This window comes from Babylonia areolata, chromosome 7 (genome assembly GCF_041734735.1).
Source record: "Babylonia areolata isolate BAREFJ2019XMU chromosome 7, ASM4173473v1, whole genome shotgun sequence".
Taxonomy (NCBI): domain Eukaryota; kingdom Metazoa; phylum Mollusca; class Gastropoda; order Neogastropoda; family Buccinidae; genus Babylonia; species Babylonia areolata.
In genome coordinates, this window is record NC_134882.1 from 40,909,940 (window position 1) to 40,930,773 (window position 20,834).

Consider the following 20,834-nt stretch of genomic DNA (forward strand, 5'->3'; position numbering starts at 1 on the left):
CTGCTGCATCCAGACGTTGTCTCACTGTTCCGTTCTTCGGTGTTGTTCTTCTGTTCTCGTGCAGCTGTGATTTCTTTCTGTCTGTTTCCTCTCTTTCTTGACTCTCTTTTTCGGGCCTGTATTCGTCTTTGTCATGAATCAGGTGTTCAACTTGGTCGATGTATTTCACTTCCAATGCAATGGCGGTTTTTCCCCCCATTTCTTTGATCCGTTTCGAATCCTTGCGTGATTTCCTTTTTTTTTCTTTTTTTTTTTTGCTTCTTCTGCGTTGTCCGGTTTTCCTTCTGCGTTGTCCGGTTTTCCTTCTGCGTTGTTTGGTTTTCCTTCGTCCAGTTTTTCACTGTCCGTGACTTGAACCTGTTCATTCCGTTTCATCGCCTGATTAATGGCCACGTCATTTCGTTTCTCCATGTCCTGGTGTGTAGTGCGGTGTGTAGTGATAGAAAGGAGGAAATTTCTAGCACAGAATTTTCAGAAGGCGGGGATGCTATTTATACTGAAAGACCCCCGGCATCCCCACGGGGGAAAAAACCGTGCTAAAACGCTATGGGTTAAAACACAACCTTTAAATAGAACGTTTGAAGGAAGAAATATACCACCGTCCATTATCTCCACTGCAATATTTTTTAAAAAAACTACAAATCATATGCAAAAACAGTTTGGAACATATATGAACGGAGTCAAATATCGATTTCATCCCGTTACACTGCGTTCTAAACCATATCTCGTTGAACATGAACTTGATGCTCCGAAAATAACGAAAAGGTGACAGGATGATCTATGAACTTACATGGAGCAAGTAATGATCAAGTGCATCTTACGTCATTTCGATTTTACATTTACACACACATGATCATGTATCAAAATATAAACAGGAATATCTTTTCGAGAATCACAATTATGCCAAGGATCTTAGAATATAAAAAAAGACGTTGGGGACAGGTTGGCTGGTAGGGTGGCTGAAATATAAATGTACACACTCCATTAAAATTGATGCACACTAAAAACATGTCCTACACTAAAACCATCGTACCAACACAAATCAGATACCGTCACACGTGTCCTACCGTTGGAAACACGCATTACCAAAGATGCACCAGTCAATCTGAAGATTATACGTAACCTCAAGATTTAAAGGTACATTCTTGGCAATGATTTCCTCACGCAGTTTTTATTTTCGATATTTAGATGGGAAACTCGCAGACGGTTTGAGAAAGAAGTCTGCAGTGGTTACAACGTTCGATCCTACAGTCACATACTTTGAAAGATGAAATCATTCAAAGTTCACTCTAATGAATTTTAACGGCTATCCATGTCAAGAGAACTCGTCCGATTTCGTGCATCCCCCCCCCCCACCCCGTCCACCCAATCACTTCGCTGTAAGCTATCTGGTTTCTTGAATAACACAGATCCTATTCATCCTACTTCACCTATACAAGAAAACTTAATTTTCGCCCACGCCAGAAACGTCCCGTATTCCTAAGGTGAATAGGGGGGGAGGCGGGGGCATGGGGGGCATATGATGATCAGGTCATTTACATATGATATACTATCCGGAGTACACCCGATATCTGGAATGTTTACATGAAACCTAGTAAGGTGAGCCCTCCTATTCTGACTGACTAGACAAGTGGACCATGAAACTGGCTGCTGCTCACCGTGCGGTATGGAACGGGTATGGAAAGCACAGCTGACAAGTTACTTCTCTGCACAGATGTGTTACCGACGCGTGACGCTGCCAAACAAAGCCCAAACGCGAGTCCCGTGGAAAGCCAAGAAACATTGGGTGTTCTACAATGTTCACCGCTCTCTGCTGAACTGGCGTTCCGACATTGATGCTGACACGAATAAAACTATTCAAAGTTTGACGCTGTTTCCAATGTGGTACTAGCAAACAATTCGACTAACGTTTTATGTGAAATTCACGTTAGATTTGGCACTATATCTACTTTAAAAAAACAAAACAAAAAAAAAAGCACCACAATGTGCCAATCTACATATCTGTTAGGAACCCTTCTCACATTCTTTTTCTACATTCTGCAGCGTTCCCATACCCCTAGAGTTCAATCACTACACATTAAACAATGACACAAATTGCTGCAACAACAGAGAATTAAAACGATCTATTCCATAAGTACAATCAGCGGTTTGTCACCATTCAATACGAATTCCAATCGGCTGATCATGCGCAAAAATAAACTATGTACAGATGTTAAAAAAATCCGTTTTGAGAGCTGAGACATGAAAGCAGTGCTGGTCAACCAAACAAACAAACAAAATAAAGGCCTACACTGGTTTCCACGCCCTTATCAAAACAGTTCCAATGAGAGGGAAAAAGATCGGCACACATGAAGCCAGAGATTCGTAAGAACAGTGTGTAATATCACTACGGTCTCGCTATAAAGCCCCACAACACACACTACGTCTCCTCTCTCCTTCGAGTCCTTCCGATCTTCTCTGTCCCGGTCCAGTTGAGTCGACTGAGGTCCTCATACTCGAAGTAGGACAGAGGATCGTCCATGATGAAGTCATCGTACTCCAGCTCCGGCGTGGCGATGCTCCGGGTGGGGGACATGGTCTTGTTGCTCCTCCCGCCCAGGCTGCTCTTGCTGGGGCTGGACGAGTCCTTGGACCGCTTCTCCTCCCTCTCCCCCACCACCACCAGCTCCTCCCGCGGGGTCTTGGGGCTCTGACCGTCTGGCTTTGGCAGCAGAGTCTGTCTCTCCTCCATTGCCGAGGGTCTGCCCGTGACGGTGGGGGGCGACTTGGGGGTTCGGGATTTGCTGCCTCTCGTTTCTAGGGCGTCGGCGGAGTAGCTCTCTGTCAGCGAGGTGGGTCTCCTGGCCTTGGCCGGGGGAGAGATGAAGGAGGTCTCCTCACACACCGGAGTCTTTTTACTGCCGTCCGCTGCGGACTGCTGCTGGGGGAACAGCTCTTCCACGGAGTCCATCAGAGGGATCTCTTCGTGCTCTGTGCACGGCTCTCCCTGAGACTGGCGTTTGGCGGCACCACCCTTGGCACACTTGGACTCAGCGGCTGAAGGGCGACGGTTGGCGGTGGAGTTACACGCCGCAGAGCTGGACGGGGGCTTAGCGAGGTGAATCTCCGCCTTGGTGGTTGCTGCCCCCGCCGCCCTCTCAGGACCCACAACGGAGCCTTTGGCCGTGGACCCGGCAGACCCTGACGACCCCGTCACCTCCCTCTCCCCATCCACGTCCCCTGCAGGCGTGGTGGTGGTGGTGGTGGACGACAGACCTTTCCGCTCCTGCCGCTTGCGGGTAAGCATCTCGTGCTTGGTGATGGTGGAGGGGGGAGCCGGAGAGCCCGGGGTGGTGGCCGGGGAGGAGGAGGTCTTGAGCCGGTGGGGGTGCACCTTGGGCGACCTGGGCGCCACGTGCTTCAGGATGGGGCTGGCGCGGAAGAAGTTGGCGTCGTGCAGGCCGTCCTCCGGGGAGGCGTTGCTGGAGTAGGGGGGGCTACCCAGGCTGCTGTAGTCCTTGGTGGAGGGCTTGGGGCTGCCGCCGCACCCCGCGCCGGAGACGGCCCCGCCCCCGTCACCGGCCAGGTTCTCGGCGCGGGAGCGGATCTTCTTCAGGCCCGCGCTGCAGGTGCTGGAGATGGAGGAGGCTCGGGAGGCGGCCCGCTGTCCCGCGGAGGAACTTTTCCGCCGGGCGCCGCTCCCACCTGGGACACAGACAGCAGTACTGAGCGACACGCCCTTAGTCTTTAGTGCCTTTCTGATATCAATACAAATATTATGTATAACATAAAGAGTAAAGAAAAAAAATTAAAGCAGTACTCAGCATCACGCCTTTCGTCTCCGTTGCCTTTCTTATGCAAACACAAACATCATTTTATAACACGAAGAGTAAAAAAAAAACAACGAATGTAATCAATCCATACAGAGAACAGATAGTGCGGAAGTACAGATTTGCCATCCGCAGTTGCTGCAACCATATCATATGACCATGCACGATGCTAATCACCTTAGCACACACATACACACACACACACACACACACACATATATATATATATATATATATACATACATGCATATATATGATGTCTGTATATCTGTATATATAAATAAAATACATAGATAGAAAAATAGATAAATATATTGTAGACAATGAGATAGACAGATAAACAAAAAGATAATTACATCGCATTTGACCTTCTGCACGCGTATACGAAGCGGGTTCAGGCACTAACAGGTCTGCACACACACTGAGACCTGAAAGATCGGAAAAAAAATCTCCACCCTTTACCAGCAGTCACCGTTACTGAGATTCGAACCCAGGACCCTCAAATTGGAAGTCCAGCGCTTTATCCACCCGGATATTGCGCCCCATGCGGAGATGGGAAAATAATCTCCACCCTTAACCCACCAGGTGCCCCAAAACGGGGAGTGGGATCCAACTCTTGGAAACTCGGACGAGAATCCAGCTACTCCTCTCTAACCTAAACCAGAGGACAACCCACCCGTTAGCGGAATTCCATGCCCACCAGCACGTTGACCTGAGAGATCGAAAAAATTATCTCCACCCTCAACCTACCAGGTACGACGAGGGGGACTGAGGGGTCTGGGCGTCGAACTGTAGGAAGCTCAGGCAGAGATATCCAGCTAAATCTCGGACCCACCTGTAAGCGGGATGTCCATGTCCACCTGCACGTGCGGCCCGGGACTGGAGGGCTGGCTGGAGGACTGGGCGCTGGACACGTGGGCGGGGCTGTCGGCGTTGGCCGCAGAGTACTTGGGCACGCGGCGCCAGTAGCGGCGCTGCACGAGGGCGAAGACCACCAGGACCACCACCACCAGCCCGCACACCCCCATGCCCACGATGGCCACGCCGCTCTCCATGACGCGCGGCTCCTCGTGGCGGAACAGCACCGGGGGCCGCTCCAAGGGGGTGTCCGGCTCTGTAGGGGAGGACACAGGCACTGCTCATCGGCTTCGTTAGTTTTTGTGTGTGGGTTTGGGGCCTCAAAAAAGCTAAGTAGTTTTTTCAATGTTTCGGCCACCAAAGGCCTCAACAGTTCATCATACATGACTCTGTTAATGGTGAGCCGCTAACAGTTCACCATACAGGTCTCCATCAATGATAAGGCCACCGAATGTCTCAGCAGTTCATCATTTAATGTGGGGCCACCAACAGTTCATTACACAGGGCTCTGTAAATAGTGGGGCCATCAAAAGCCTCAACATGTTATCATATGGGCTTTGTTAATGATGTGGCCACCAACAGTTGACTATACACGGCTCCTTTAATAGTGGGGCCACCAAATAACTCATCTGATCATCGTACATGGCTCAATCGATGGTGGGACCATCAAATACCCCATATGTGAAAATCGTAACATAGATATTTCTTTTCCATATCGTTTAGCTGAAAGTCGTAATTACAATGAAGAAGAAATATACTGAATATAAGATTAAAAAAACAAACAAAAAAACATGACTACAGGGTAGGCAGACTGATACAATGTCCTAACTTAGTCACCTGAACAGTAAGACAGATCACTGGTCAGATAAAGAAAATCAAACACACGGGTAAGCGGGAAGACAAAAATAAATAAAGAAAGAGAGAAAGAAAAAGAAAAACAACAACAAAAAAAACCCCTTCCGTAACCAACCTGTGGCTTCATACGACGCGATGAACCCTCGTATATGGATTGGCAGTGACGCGTTGTAAGGAAACACGGCCGACTGCGCCGGTGACGTCACGATGACCTCTGTCATCAGCTCCACGCGCATGACGTTGGAGGTGGAGGTAACGTCAGGGGGAGGCGGGGACTGGGAGCGCGAGTAAAACAGCAGGTCGTCAGCCTCCCTCTCGCCGTCACGCACTTTGACCCACTGTCTCTCGTAGGAGACGTCGTAGTAGCGGAAGGTCAAGGTCACGTGCCGCCCGGGAGGCGCTCTGATGACCCACACGGCCAGGCCCTTGCAGCGGCCGCTGGCCACGATCCGACCCCTGCTGTCGTTGGCCCTGTGCGTGCAGCCACACCTGCACCCTCGATCCAGCGTCGCCGGGGACCGCAGGGGCGTTCTGGGTAACGTGTCTGAAACATGGACATCGATTTGGATTATTTCTCTGTATGTATGTTTGTATGTATATGTGAAAAACGTCATTACAATAAACCTGATATGCTAGAAACGGTAACTATTTCATTCATTCTTTCATTCACACGCAAGAGTTTTCTCGGTGAAGCGTCAGAAACATTCACACCGAAACGCAAAGAAAAGGAAAAAAGAGGCTTCAATACGTCAATGGAAGTCAGCAGTGAGGGTGCAGGATTCACGAGCGTACAGAAAAAAACTTGAAAAAAAAACCCAACCCCCAAGTGTACGCATGAGTTTCAATGTTTGATGCGAGGGGATGTTTTTGTCATGCCATGTGGTTTTTAGTTTTGTCAGCACTGCTGTTGACTGCTAAATGAAATACAGTATACTAAACCTGATATGCCAGAAACCGTATCTCATTTATCTGCCTTACAGCCCAGCCCACCATGGACACCATAATTATCATGATTATAAACATTTACTGACATCCTTTCAATAGAGTTGATGCCCCAAAGCTGGGTGGAAAAAGCCATGTTGATCATTCATGTCATTTCCCTGGTCAAGTAACATTTCCTTTCCTTTCCTTTCCCCACGCACTCACCTACCCAATCCCACCCTCCCTAACACAAGCGGCAAGTTCAAAATGCTGGTATGATGAAAGGAAACATCGCCATTATAACCAGATCCCGAAACGACCAAACAAACATAGGGAACGTTGGGAAAAGGGGGAAATATCTTTCTCTGACATCACACAAGCACGCACACAAAACCGTTTCAAATATGATCAACGGTCTTTCGACGTGCACGATCCTCTTTCGTGTGTCCGCATCGTCAACTGGTGCTGGAGTCAGCAGCCAGGCACCACCATTCGTCATGCGTTTTACTGCCAGCAGCCCGCGCTTTTCACACGCTTCCGTTGCTGTTCCGGCGGCCATTACACGTCTAAATGTCTGCCTGTGGTGATTTGGACGGTTGTTGAAAACGTCACGAGCTCAGAGCCGTGCTTTGGCATCGGGAATGTCGGTTTATCATGAGGACGAAGACTTTTTTTTTTTTTTTTTAATTCCATCTCTGCCCTCAATAGATTTTTTGTGGGGTGTTCGGGGTGGGAATGGTGGTGGTGGTAAAGAAGAATTAGGAGGTGGGGAGACGGCGGAAGGGCGGTGTTGATGGTGGTGGTGGTGGTGGTGGAAGTGGTAAAGAAAGATTACGAGGCGGGGAGATGGAGTGGGTGGTGGTGGTAGCGAGTGATGCACAGAGCAGGCCTATGTAGTGAGGGACAAAAAATCAATGTGAACATCGTTTGGGAATTTCTGATACGGGATGGTAAAGTCAATGAATTAAGAGTAACATTATTGCATGCCAACAAAATTAGTGAGAAAGATCTGGTGCAGGAGTACAAAACTCAGTTTTAAACACTTGATTATCACTGTGACATAAACCATTAATAGAACAACACAGGCATGTCTATATAAAAATCTGTCGAATTTTAGTCGTCGATGTGCAATCAAGGCTTGGAAAACTTGTGTTTGAATCACACACACAAACACACACGACAAACACGATTTATTCAACTATGTGTATGTGTGTGTCTCGAGTCTTAAAAAAACAACAACTTTAGGTTACATGAAACTTAAATCTAAACTCATTTTATCATTCTAATCTATTCATCTAACCTACACACATTGTGCGGATTGTTTCATGCTGACAAAATCTATTCTAGTTACGCAGCGCTATTCCTTTTCTCTCGATCTCAGTCTCCCTCTTTCCCAGGCAACACAACAAGCACACTGTGGGTGGCATTTACAAACAAAAGCCACAACACTGAACAAACGGTCACAACGAAAACCTGACAAGAACCTTACACAGGCACACCGCTTGCGGACAGAAACCCATCAACAGCCTTGACCACCACCTGCCTGCCGTTCCTGATTTCAACAGCCTTCAGAGTTCTAGAGCTAGCGAGACAGCAGCCTGCCACGCGCAACCCCATTCGTCAAGTGTTGCTTTTATTGCCAGCAGCCCGCGTTTTTCGCACACTTCCGCTGCTGTGATATTACGCGTCCTGCAATGCAGTGTCTCCACCGGACTGATTTGTACCGGTCTGGAATAACCTCATGCACCCTGTGCCATGCTTGCGCAAGGGATGCACCATGTCCACCACCCCTACGCCCCCCCCCCTCCCCCCATTATCCCTCCCCCATCCATCTGTCTCTACCTGCAGCTCTTTTCGGGGAGGGTGGAGGGGAAGAATTGGGGAAGGACAGGAGAAGGAGGGGAGTGAAGGGGATTGAGGAATAGATGGACATGTGAAGAGAGAGAGATAGAGAGAGAGCTGGTGGGGGGGGGGGGGGGGGGGGGGGGGGGGGGGGGGGGGCGAGAGAAATGTAGGGAAAATGTTTCTGTTAGGATTTTCTGACGTAGAATGGTAAAGCTGGTGAAAATATGAGGCATATTTTCGACAAGCATTTGTGATTTTGAAAAAAAAAAAAAAAAAAAAAAAAAAATCCTCCACCATTATATATCATCATTACAGTTCGTCACTCTTCTTCCTTCTTAGTAACACCATTTGACACACACACCACATACACACTTGACAAAACAAGAAGGGTATCCACACAGATCACAGGAAATGGTTTTAAAACCATTGTGATCCAAACAGCCAGGCACCGCCACGGGTCAAACTTTTCACTGCCAGCTGGCCGTGATTTTCGCACCTTCCGGTGCTGTTCGAAATGCCATTACACGTGCACGTGTGAGCACTGACGGTGATTTGCTCTGGTCTTGAAAATGTCACGTGCAGTGTCTGGCACCCAGGATGCTGGCAAGCAGCCTTATCTCCCACACAGTCTGGGGTCGGGGGGGCGGGGAGGGGGCAAGGGGGGTGGGTGCGGGGCGGCACTCTTCGATATCTGCCTTGCAAAGCTGTGGAAGAGTTATGGGAAAAGAGAGAGAGAGAGTGGGGGGCGGGGGGGGGGGGAGTGGAAAGGGGGGGGGGGGGGGGGGGAGAGGAAGAGAGTGTGTGTGGAGATGGTAGGGGTGGTGTTGGGAGATACACAAGATTGTGTGTATGTGTGTGTGTGTGTGTGTGTGTGGAGGGGCTAAGGGTGGGTGTGGGAGATATAGTGTGTGTGTGTGTGTGGATGGGGCTAAGGTGGGTGTGGGAGTAGTGTGGTGTGTGTGTGTGTGTGTTGTGTGTGAGTGTGTGATTTCTAACGCTGAGAGAGTCGACAGAGACGTTGCTCTTTCCCACTGAGAGAGTGTCTTAACTCTCTCCATACGAACGCTAAAGAGACGACGTTAAAGCGTTTCACCCAGTTACATCATCACTATTGCAAGCGGAAGGCTTTATACTGAAGAAGTGAATGTTGACAAAGAATACCACAATTCTGACGACGGAAGCTAAGGTTGGTCATTGAGCACCAGGACATCCGAGGTCTGTGTAAGAAAGAGAGGAGGCCGTACTGAGTGAGTTAAAAGACCAACCAGTGAATAGGCACAAAAGCACTTTAACCGTCCTTCCACCAACCTGGGAGAGTAATGTGATTCTGAAATTTTTGTGTAGTGGAGAGAGAGACAGACAGAGAGAGAGAGAGGGGAGTGGAGATTCTAAAGATTATGGATTTGAGTAGAAGACACATGCAGCATATTAGGCATGGGGGCTCTTGATCTGAATGATTGCACACGGTTATTCGCCAACACCCACCACCCCAATCTGTTATTTTTTTTATTTGTTGCTTGGCACAAATGGACACTGGTCCCGTATGTCTCCTGTCTTTGTAATTTTCCCGGTCTCTATGGAGCGGTGGCCTAGTGATAATACGCTCGATTAAAAAGCCAGTGTCCACGGGTTCGTGTCTCATATACGGACAGGGATTTGTTACCCTCCACCACCTCCTCTATATACTTTGAGTGTGGGTCTGGGTGCTAGTCTTCCACATCACGGGATGAGAAGATAAATCGAGGTCCTGTGTGTAGCATGCACTCAAAGCATGTGAAAGATCCCACGGCACACAACGGTTAACTCGTGGCAAACATTCTGTTGACAACTTCCTCTGTGATCATAAAACAAACACTCGAAGACAGACAAAAAAAAAAAAAAAAAAAAAAAAAAAAAAAAAAATCAAGAGTGGCGCTGCACTGTGGCGACACACTCTCCCCGGTGAGAGCAGTCTGAACGTCACACAGAAAAATCTGTCGTGAAAAAGAGCAATGCAGTACGATCTAATACAATCTCTGGATACAGTAAAATCCAATACAGTCTTGAATACAGCACGATCCAATACAAGCTGTAAATACAACACGATCCTATACAAGCTGTGAATACAGCACGATCCTATACAAGCTGTGAATACAGCACGATCCAATACAAGCTGTGAATACAGTACGATCCAATACAAGCTGTGAATACAACACGATCCAATACAGTCTCTGAATACAGCACGATCCAATACAGTCTCTGAATACAGCACGATACAATACAAGCTGTGAATACAGTACGATACTATACAATATCTGACTGCGGTACGATCCAATACAATTTCTGGAGGGGGTAAGAGTGGGAATGTGGAGAGCAGGAGGGGCGCCGGTGTGGGAGGGGGAAGTGGACTGGGGGGTGGGTGCAAGTCCATTAAAAAATAGTGGACGTGTCCCCTAGAACAAATAGAAATTATCTGGGATTCCGAACCCTGTTCTGTCATGTGGAAAATGAGACAGGCTGATATGGCTCACTCACACACACTCACACATACACGCGCGCGCGCGCGCACGCAACCAAACACACGCACGCAAGCACACACACACGCACACACACAAACAATGTGCGCTCGAGCACGAACACACAAGCACAAACACACGCACAGAGAGAGAGAGAGAGAGAGAGAGAGAGGGGGATATGGGAGGCGGACAGGGAAAGTCTGGAAGAGAGGGAGGAGAGAGGGAGGGAGGCAGGACGAGCAATAACGTGAAGTAAACGATGAATTCCTGTGGGATATGAGCAGGAGAGAGCCGGCCAGGGAAATAAATCACGATCAGAGACAAAAGCAGAGGACAAGCAATTTGTTGGGCTGTTGACACAACTGGTTTATGATCCCGACACACGCCATGTCTGCCGGCTTTCCCATCCACTCCTGCAGACATTTCTCCCTCTCCTTATTCTCATCGATGTCTGTGAAGAGTTCACGATCGGTAAACAACTGGTCTAGAAAAACTCAGTGTTAGTTTCTCATGGAGGCGTCACTGCGTTCGGACAAATCCATGTAAAACAACACCACATCTGCTTGGCAGATGCCTGACAGAAACATAACCCAACGTGCTAGTAAGGCCTTCAGGGCACACACACACACACACACATATATATTGTATGTATCAGGGTGGATTTCTCCTACTGTTCTTGTTGCTAGAGGACAACACTTTCGTTGCCATGGGCTCTTATTCAGTTCGCCAAATGCACGGGACCTCGGTTTATCGTCTCATCCAAATGACAAGACGCTCAGTTCGATTTTCCAGTCAGACTTGGGAGAAAGGGCGGATTCGGTCCCAGGCACTCATGGTCAATGTATTGGCAGACAAGCTTTTTAACTATTCTACCACTTTCCCCCTGATCTAATCACATCAGTAATCGTGGAGACATAAACTTTACATGCTGCAAATTAATCGATATCATTCTGGACATTTTACATCGTTAACGATTCAGGCTGAATGTCTTTGTCTTTGTAACAGAAAACACGAACCCGAATAAAGCTTGGGTTAGAGACATTAGAATTTGTAGTTCATCATCTCATATACAGAACTTATGACGATGATATGTCCGTTATGCAGTCACCGGAAGATGAAATTTATTTTCTCATTTGTTGTACAGTTTAAATAATACTGCATACTTATCCGTCCATCTATCAATCAATCAGTTAGATAATCAGTCATTTGATTAATTGATTGATCGGTCGACTGATTGGTTAATTAAAAGTTACAACCATTTCCATTTCGTCACAGCAAAATGTCGTGGTTCCAGACACTTCCATTCGTCAATACGACGTGATTTCACACGAACGAGCATGACAAAATAGTAGTGCCATACATATTATTTGAAGATACATTGCGCACCATTGCGGGCAATGTACACACCGGGTTCTCCCAAATTTGGGGACTACTTTAGAAATTGCAGTTTTCTTCTTTGGAGCATAGCGTAATGATGCTGAATTCGCGGCAAACAGCGGTGTATGGAGCCAGTGTAATGATACTGGATTCTCGGCAAACAGCGGTGTGTGCATGGTGAAATGATGCTGAATTCCCGGCAAACAGCGGTGTATGCAGCCAGTGTAATGTTTCTGAATTGTTAGCGAACAGCGGTGTGTGCAGCCAGTGTAATGATACTGGATTGTCAGCAAACAGCGGTGTATGGAGCCAGTGTAGTGATGCTGGATTGTCAGCAAACAGCGGTGTGTGCAGCCAGTGTAATGATGCTGAAGTACCGGCAAACAGCGGTGTATGGAGCCACTGTAATGATGCTGAATTCCCGGCAAACAGCGGTGTATGGAGCCAGTGTAATGATGCTGGATTGTCAGCAAACAGCGGTGTATGGAGCCATTGTAATGATGCTGGATTGTCAGCAAACAGCGGTGTGTGCAGCCAGTGTAATGATGCTGGATTGTCAGCAAACAGCGGTGTATGGAGCCAGTGTAATGATGGTGAATTCCCGGCAAACAGCGGTGTATGCAGCCAGTGTAATGATGCTGAATTGTCAGCAAACAGCGGTGTATGGAGCCATTGTAATGATGGTGAAGTACCGGCAAACAGCGGTGTATGGAGCCACTGTAATGATGCTGAATTTCCGGCAAACAGCGGTGTTTGCAGTCAGTGTAATGATGCTGGATAGTCAGCAAACAGCGGTGTATGGAGCCAGTGTAATGATGCTGGATTGTCAGCAAACAGCGGTGTATGGAGCCATTGTAATGATGCTGGATTGTCAGCAAACAGCGGTGTTTGCAGTCAGTGTAATGATGCTGAATTCCCGGCAAACAGCGGTGTATGGAGCCAGTGTAATGATGCTGGATTGTCAGCAAACAGCGGTGTGTGCAGCCAGTGTAATGAGCACCACTCATTAACAGAGGTGCTATCGGGCACGTGCACTTCCTTTTTTTTCTTTTACAATGAAAACTCACAGCTTTCGTCTACAAACCATATAAGGATAGTAATTTTTTTCGCAAAAACATAGATTATTTTTCTAAACGCCTTTTTTCAAGCTTTTCATTGACTACCTGTACCTGAAACAGTCATTTGTGCATTCAGTAAGAGGTCAGTAGTTGTCCTTAATTATGCAGACTGCATCACTGAAATTATATCTCGTCCTTTTTTTTCAACATTTCATATTAAAAATAAAAAAAATTGCTTGCTTTGCTAGAAGTCGTCGTTAACGTTTGGGGCCATGTGGCTTTGAAGTTAATGGAAGGTAGGCCAGGTGTAAGAAAGACAGAGACAGAGAGATAGAGAGAGACAGAGATTGACATTTTGACAATTTAATGTGGGCCATGAGGTCCTTATGACATGGGTGAATGCGTCAACATATTTTCGTTGTATAACAAAAATATCAAAATAATCGAATGAGTTTGATGAGCGCAGATATTGAAATAAAACGATAAGAGGGTGTTAGAGACAGAGACACAGATACAGGGATGGATGGGCACAAGTTAGTGTCTCATCAACACGAGACCCACACTTTATTGGTGTCTCTATAACTCACGTCACCTCATTTCCCGCACGTGTTCAGTCCATTGTGGCCTCACTCACTGATTTATGAGCCATCGAACGAGACAGAGACAGAACTCCCCCTCCCCACCACCCCCCGGCCCTTCTGTGTACGCGGGCATTGTCATAGCTGGTCGGCCTAATTCAACAAGATATAATCAGCAGCCTTCGTCAAACTGAACAAAAAAGAGCAATCGAATGCATTCTTCAGAATATAAAAGCCTATGTGTGCCAACATTCTTAATATTGATGTTCATGGCAATGGCCATGGATTACATAATGCCTTTGTGCAACCAGTTACGTGTGGAATACTTGTTAACAATAGTAACGATATTGCTCCTACTACATAGTAACGATACCGCTACATACAGCTGCTGCTGCTACTACTACTACGACTGCTGCTGCTGCTACTGAGATTAATCCCACCTGGGCAGTCCACCTGGCAGTGGGACCACTGCACGGCGTGGCCCGGACAATAGCGGCCGCCGAACTGGGGGAGGGGGTTGTTGCACATCCGGAAGCGACTGCGCTTGCCCGTGCCGCACGTGACGCTGCACGCCGTCCACGTGGTCCACTGGCTCCAGCCGCCATCTTGAGGTAAGACTGCGTGACAGGAAACCACAACCATTGTTACTACAAAATGTCCGGTTTTAGCGTCCAAAGTCATTGCACCTACTGGCTGCATTTTCATCGTTTGTGGTACCAAAAAGGAAAAAAAGCAAGATGGTGGCAAGCACGTTTAGTGACTGAATCTGAATAAAAATTCAGTAAAATAACGTACAAAATGAGTCGCAATCCACTGAAAATGGGTTACAATATCTACTAATGGTAAAAGTGTTTAAATGAACAAAAAATGCCGATAAAATTGGTTCCTGAATTCAGGATGCTGAAACAGAACTGCAAAAGAGAACTGCTTAGTTTATAAAAACCTAGAAATGGAGAAAATCTATGAAAAGAAGTGGGTTGCAAAATAAAGCTCGCTTTGATAATAAATGTCTACGTTTGAAAACACAGGTACGTCTTCAGATACTGTGTTAACTGGAAATGAAAATGGAGTAAAAAAAAAACACAAAAAAAACAAAAGGGCAAGACCCATTAAGGCACATGTTCTTCAGGGAAAATCTGTCATTCATACTAGGTTTTTTTTCGTCTTTTGCAAAAAAATGTTGAGTTGTCACCATTGTTTCAAAGCGGAATAACCAAACAAGGTATTTTTGGTTGCGGTTTTGACATGATCAGAGTTAGGGTTTAAATAATCTCTAAATCGATATAGAATAGACTCTGATCATAAGAATTTATTGCTCAATAATCCTAACTTTGTCTTTTGATTGTATAATTACCCAATGTTTGTCTATTGATTCCTTTGTCAAAGTTATTGTTTAATTAAACTAATCAACGAATAATCAACATGACAAAAAGTGATTTGTGCTTATATTTTCTTTGTTTTTGATGAAAACAAAATATGCAACATGTGGAGACACACATTGGTAACTTCTATTCTGAGTGTTGAAGATGTGATACTTCAAAGTATGACACTTCAACCAAGATGGGCTTGCAAATCTGCAGTGAAGATTCATCTGTTCACATTATGACAACAGATATTTTAAGTACAAAGAAAGCAGTCTGACTCGAAACGAAGACAACGTGCTATCCAAGTTGAATAACGATACGATATTGTACGCGTTTGCACACACACACACACACACACACACAAACACACACACCAAGCATCGAAAAAGCAAACAAAAACAATAACAAAAAATCAACAAAATAAACAACAATAACAACGAAGAAGAAACCGCCTCCATGGTACACGTTTGACTCCTGATGTACACCACACCACACACACACACACACACACACACACACCTCACGCCACACACACACACACACCACACACAAAACAAAAACAAAAACGTCGGCGGTGGATGCGGGTGGGAAAATGTGGTGTGGAGATTTACTGGTATATATCTATAACTACCTTAATGATATTTTTGCCCACAACAGAAACGAGTGTTTGTCGAACTGAATGTTGTGTGCTGGAAACGGGAGCAATGTTATCTCAAGCTGCTGCATTCTTCGATCGGTATTTCAGTGTTTTGTAATCAGAATATAGATCTTTCAGAGTTTTATACGTACCCTGTTTTCCATCACGACTTTTCGGCTTCGATAAATCTTAGCAAAAATCGATAATGATTTTGGGCGTGATATACAAGATAATCACTCTAAAGTCATGTGTAAATAATTATTTAAAATGTATCAGTAACACGACTGTGTAAACATTTTATGGCTTCAATCTTGATAACATTTGTGCCCTTCCCATTGTCATCAGAATGTATGAAAAGAACTGATCTTTCAATTTTTCAGCCAAATTTGATGTCTACAAATATAGTATCTCCAGATTTAATTAATTTGTTAGTAAAAAAAAAATGTACCCCGGACAGACAGACAGACAGACAGACACACACACGGCTGAAACACAGGGATATTACACACACTCACAAGTGAGCTAAACAGGAGGATGGTGGAAAAAGCTGCAAAATATATAGTATCATCAACTAAATTTACCAATGTGTGAACAGATCACAACAAATGAATAAACAGCCGCAGTAAAACGCTGCAAAACATATAGCATGACCAACTAAACTAACCAAACTGTGAACAGATCACAACAAATAAATAAACAGCCGCAGTAAAACGCTGCAAAACATATAGCATGACCAACTAAACTAACCAAACTGTGAACAGATCACAACAAATAAATAAACAGCCGCAGTAAAACACTGCAAAATATATAGCACGACCAACCAAACTAATCAATTTGTGAACAGATCAGAACAAATAAACAGCAACAGTATCAACCAAATATGAGAACAACATTCATGAAGCATAAACAGCAAAACTACGCCCTGAAACCAATAAACAGCTCCAAGCAAAACTGTATGTAAAAGCGGCATACTTACCAACCATTTTGTCCAATCGTGTGCGTGCGAGAATATATAGAAATTAAGATCATTTCACTCATCGAAAGACAATAGAGATAATGCCTTTGTTGATAGGAATACGTTCAGAATATGAAAATATTGTTTGGTGTCCAACGTTGAACAAAGTCTATGAAAAAATGATAATAAACAACATATTTTGCACTAACATAACTGAATGCGTTTCCCTTCAGTGTGTTCGAATCAAACCATTTTGTTTTGTTGGTGGTATCAAATGCTATTTTACGTTGGGGAAAAAAATGCTGTCAATCTCATCTGTGATACAGTAGCTAATCATCTTATACACAGTCATGCCAATAGTTAAACACACACACACACACAAACGAATGAATAAAAAATTAAAAAAATTAAAAATGACATGTTTCACTACGTTTCTATCATACTCAGTGATTGTGCTACACAGAGCTTGTTCACGTCCTGTGAAAATGTTACCCCCTTGAATGTAGAACCTTGGAGAAAATAATTAGATCAGTATGGCGTGAGTTGTAACTGTCAGTGGCGTCATCACTTTCGCTCAACAAAGGTAAGAATACTAAAGAGGGAGAAAGAAAGAACGAAAGAAAGAAGAAGCAGAAGGAGAAAAAGAAGAAGATGATGATGTTGATGGTTATGATGATGATGATTCGATACTCGTCGGTCACCAGCGAGCCTGCAGCAGACAAGGACAACGCCGCTTCCTTAACCTTGGTTCATGAAACCTAGCGGTGAATGGAACCGACTTGCCCAGTCACACACACACACATGCACATAATTATACACACATGTACACCGCCCCCGCCCCACACACACATACACACCGCACACATACACCCCCTTCACCCGCACACACACCACAGACCCATCCTACACACACACACACACACAATCCCGCTTCCCCTAACAAATTGCCACCCCACCAATTCACCCACACACACACACCTGCGTCAGGCTGCGAAGGAAGACACAGCTGCCTCTGCTCCACCACGGCTCCGGACTTGGACACGCTGACGTAGACGAAGCAGTATCCCATGGCCTTCCCTCCTCCCTCCTGCCCCGCCCCCTCCCCCTCCTCCTCCTCCAGGAACAACGAACAGTTAAAAGCCATCCTGGACCTGTCCGGGTTTGAGTCCACCTCCGTGATGTACGCCCTCTCCAAGGGTGAGGCCGCCGACCCGTCCGCCTTCCTCCCCAACCGGTACACCCGGAACTTGTCCACCCCGGAGCAGGCCGGGTGGGTGTACAGCACGTCCAGTGTGCCCCCCCAAGGGCACGGGAAGACGCTGGCCCGGCGTGAGGACAGGTGGTAGCTGGCGCTGAAGGTGACGCTCATTACGTTGGACACACTCACCGTCGTCCCCGTCGAGGACCTCAGCAGAGCCTGGTAGAAGCCGTCCAGGTCGAAGAGCCGGCAGGCGTAGTTCCAGCGGACGTTCGCCTTGCCCAGGGAGCTGAAGTTGCCCGCGGCGACCCTCACCGAGCTGGACAGCTTGGCGAAGGAGCTGCCTCCCCCGGCCTTCCTCCCCTCCCCTTCCACCTCCTCCACCACTCTCTGGAAATACAGCTCCAGTGTCAGGAAGTGGCGGTGCAGCTTGGAGCTGCAGGCGGCGCTGGAGTCGATGCTCATGCTGACGGCGGACATGAGGGCGTAGTGGCTGGTGGGGAGGCGGAGCAGGACGGAGGGCCACACGGCGCTGAAGGTGACCTCGGCCAGCACGGGGCCGTCCACCTGCAGGTACATAGTCAGGGAGTACCTGCACAGAGGGGTGGTGGTGGGGGGTGGGGGTGGAAACAGGTTCAATTTTTGTATTTTTATGTTTTATCTGTCTGTATGTTTCTATCTGTCTGTCTGTCTGTTGGTCGGTCTGTCTGCCTAACTATCTATCTGTCTGTCTGCCTGCCTATCTATCTATCTGTCCATCTACTCATTTATTCATTTATTTTGTTATATATTTTTGGAACAGATGTTGACCTTTAGCACAATTATTTTCATTTTATCTATCTATCTATCTATCTATCTGTTGAAATTGTGAACCCCATGTTATTATGGCATGTGTGCTAATGACATTAAACAGTTTCAGTTTCAGTATCTATCTATCTGTCTGTTTTTTCTGTCTGTCTGTATATCTATCCTTCTGTCTGCCTGCCTATCTATCCATTTATTTATTCATTTTATGTTTATGGAAACAGAGGTCGACCATTTTTAATCTTTATTTTTATTCCATCTATCTATCTATCTATCTGTCTGTCTGCCTGTCTATCTATGTGTCTTTTTAATCATTTGTTTATTCGTCTATCATTTGTTTATCTAGCTTTTAACCCAATCACCCCGAAGGAGTGTACAGCTTCCCGGTCATACTGATGCGGGCAAACGCAGAAATCACACTGAATTCAACCGTTTCCCCACCCCCTCCAAATTGATACGTGTGAACACAGCCAGACACTCACGGGCATTGTATTGGCAGATAGGTGTCTTATCCATTCTGCCACCTTCGTCCCTGCCGGTGCTGTCATGGAACTCTCAGCCTCTTTTAAGCCTACACTGCAGTACAGCTGTGGCCGAGTGGTAACGCTCTCGACTAGGAAGCCAGTGTGCCCGAGTTCGAGTCACACACGTGGACCGGCATTTCTAACCCACAACCACCCTCCACCAGGCCTTGGCTGGGTGGTCTGGGTGCTACGTTTTTTCCAATGAGACGAGAAACCGGCGTCCCGTGTGCAGCATGCACTAAGTGAACGTCAAAGACCCCACGGCAGCAAAGGGTTGTCCCTGGCAAAATCCGGTACAAAATCTACTTTGATATTAAACCAAATACACCTGCTGGTACTTAAAAAAAACAACGTGTGGCGCTGGACTATGGCGAGGCAACTTCCTCGGAGGGAGTAGCCTGAAGTTCCACACATAGAAACCCAATGTAACAAAAAGTATCTCTTAAAAAGAAATGCAATATACTTCACCACTTTCACAAAGAAATTTCACATATGCTCAAATTCCAAACATCTTCAAATGACTGGGCGGAAATGCGACACCAGGACAGCAACGTGTGCATGATTAACTACGGCTAACTAATGCGTATATCATAGATATTTCCTTAGGAGCCTCACACACACACACACACACACACACACACATATATATATATATATCAATGATTATCATAAATATCAAATAAACGTAAGCCTAAATATACAAAGTTAAGGTTTCCCATGTTAAATCATTGGCTTCATTTTTGGTGAAAAGGAGAAAAAAAAAAGAAAAAGAAAAAAAAAGAAGAAGAAAATACCGAAAAAACTACGCATTCCTATCTGACATGTCCCCCACTCCAACCTGAACCCTCTCTGAATGATACCATGGCCGAAATAACTTTACTCAGCTGATCCAGTACAGCGTTTAGCATTGGGGGTACGTTTCCCCTTCGGTTGGAATTTGGAGTTCATTAAAAAACCAGCTGCCAAGAAGCGGTTGGTTGCTAGTCGTCGACATACCATTGACAGACCAACTGGCTTTGCTCTTTCCCTGGGTGGGCCTTTGGATGACCAACTGAACCACACACTGATCTGGACCTTAAAGCTGTCTGTGAACAGCAGGTCATTGTTCTGGTATGCTAGATCACCACCCCCTGTGTCTCCACGTACCTTCATCACTCACACAGCGCGAGACAACAGTATGATAGTCAGTCGTGTTCGACTATGACCATCAAATCAGCAGAGAAGGTAACTGCTGTCCCGACTATCTGGGCTAGAATTTGATAATAGTGGAGAGCGTCTTGCCCTACTCTCCCGGCCAAGAGAGTTTTAGGACAGTCGGCGTTGAAATGGTTCCCAAAGGCCAACTAGCCCCCAAGGCTGCAGCACTAAGAGCCAGTGCAATTTTGCCTCCTAGTTTGAGAGTCATAGTCCTTCACAAAAAGATTGAGCTGTAAATGATTTTCCATTGCAATAGAGAAACCATTGATAATACAGCTCTTACTTTGCTGTTGTCCCAACTGTAAACTTTTGTCAATACACATCAATACTTCAAACAACGTATACACACACACCTTCCA

General features: G+C 46.1%; 1 protein-coding gene across 3 annotated transcripts in view; it reads right to left on the reverse strand.

Moving 5' to 3' along the window:
- Nucleotides 1–266: 266 nt before the first annotated feature.
- Nucleotides 267–20,834, reverse strand: part of LOC143284039 (uncharacterized) — a 138,596-nt gene continuing 118,028 nt past the window's right edge. For 2 of the 3 annotated variants that reach the window (XM_076590638.1, XM_076590637.1), the window contains 5 exons: nt 17,731–18,542; nt 14,237–14,413; nt 5,638–6,066; nt 4,645–4,923; nt 267–3,684 (listed from right to left, as the gene is read on the reverse strand). In XM_076590638.1, coding sequence (XP_076446753.1) covers nt 2,420–3,684; nt 4,645–4,923; nt 5,638–6,066; nt 14,237–14,413; nt 17,731–18,542 — 2,962 coding nt within the window. In that variant the 3' untranslated portion in view covers nt 267–2,419. The remainder of the gene's footprint in view (nt 3,685–4,644; nt 4,924–5,637; nt 6,067–14,236; nt 14,414–17,730; nt 18,543–20,834) is intronic. The other variant, XM_076590639.1, reaches the window with a different exon arrangement.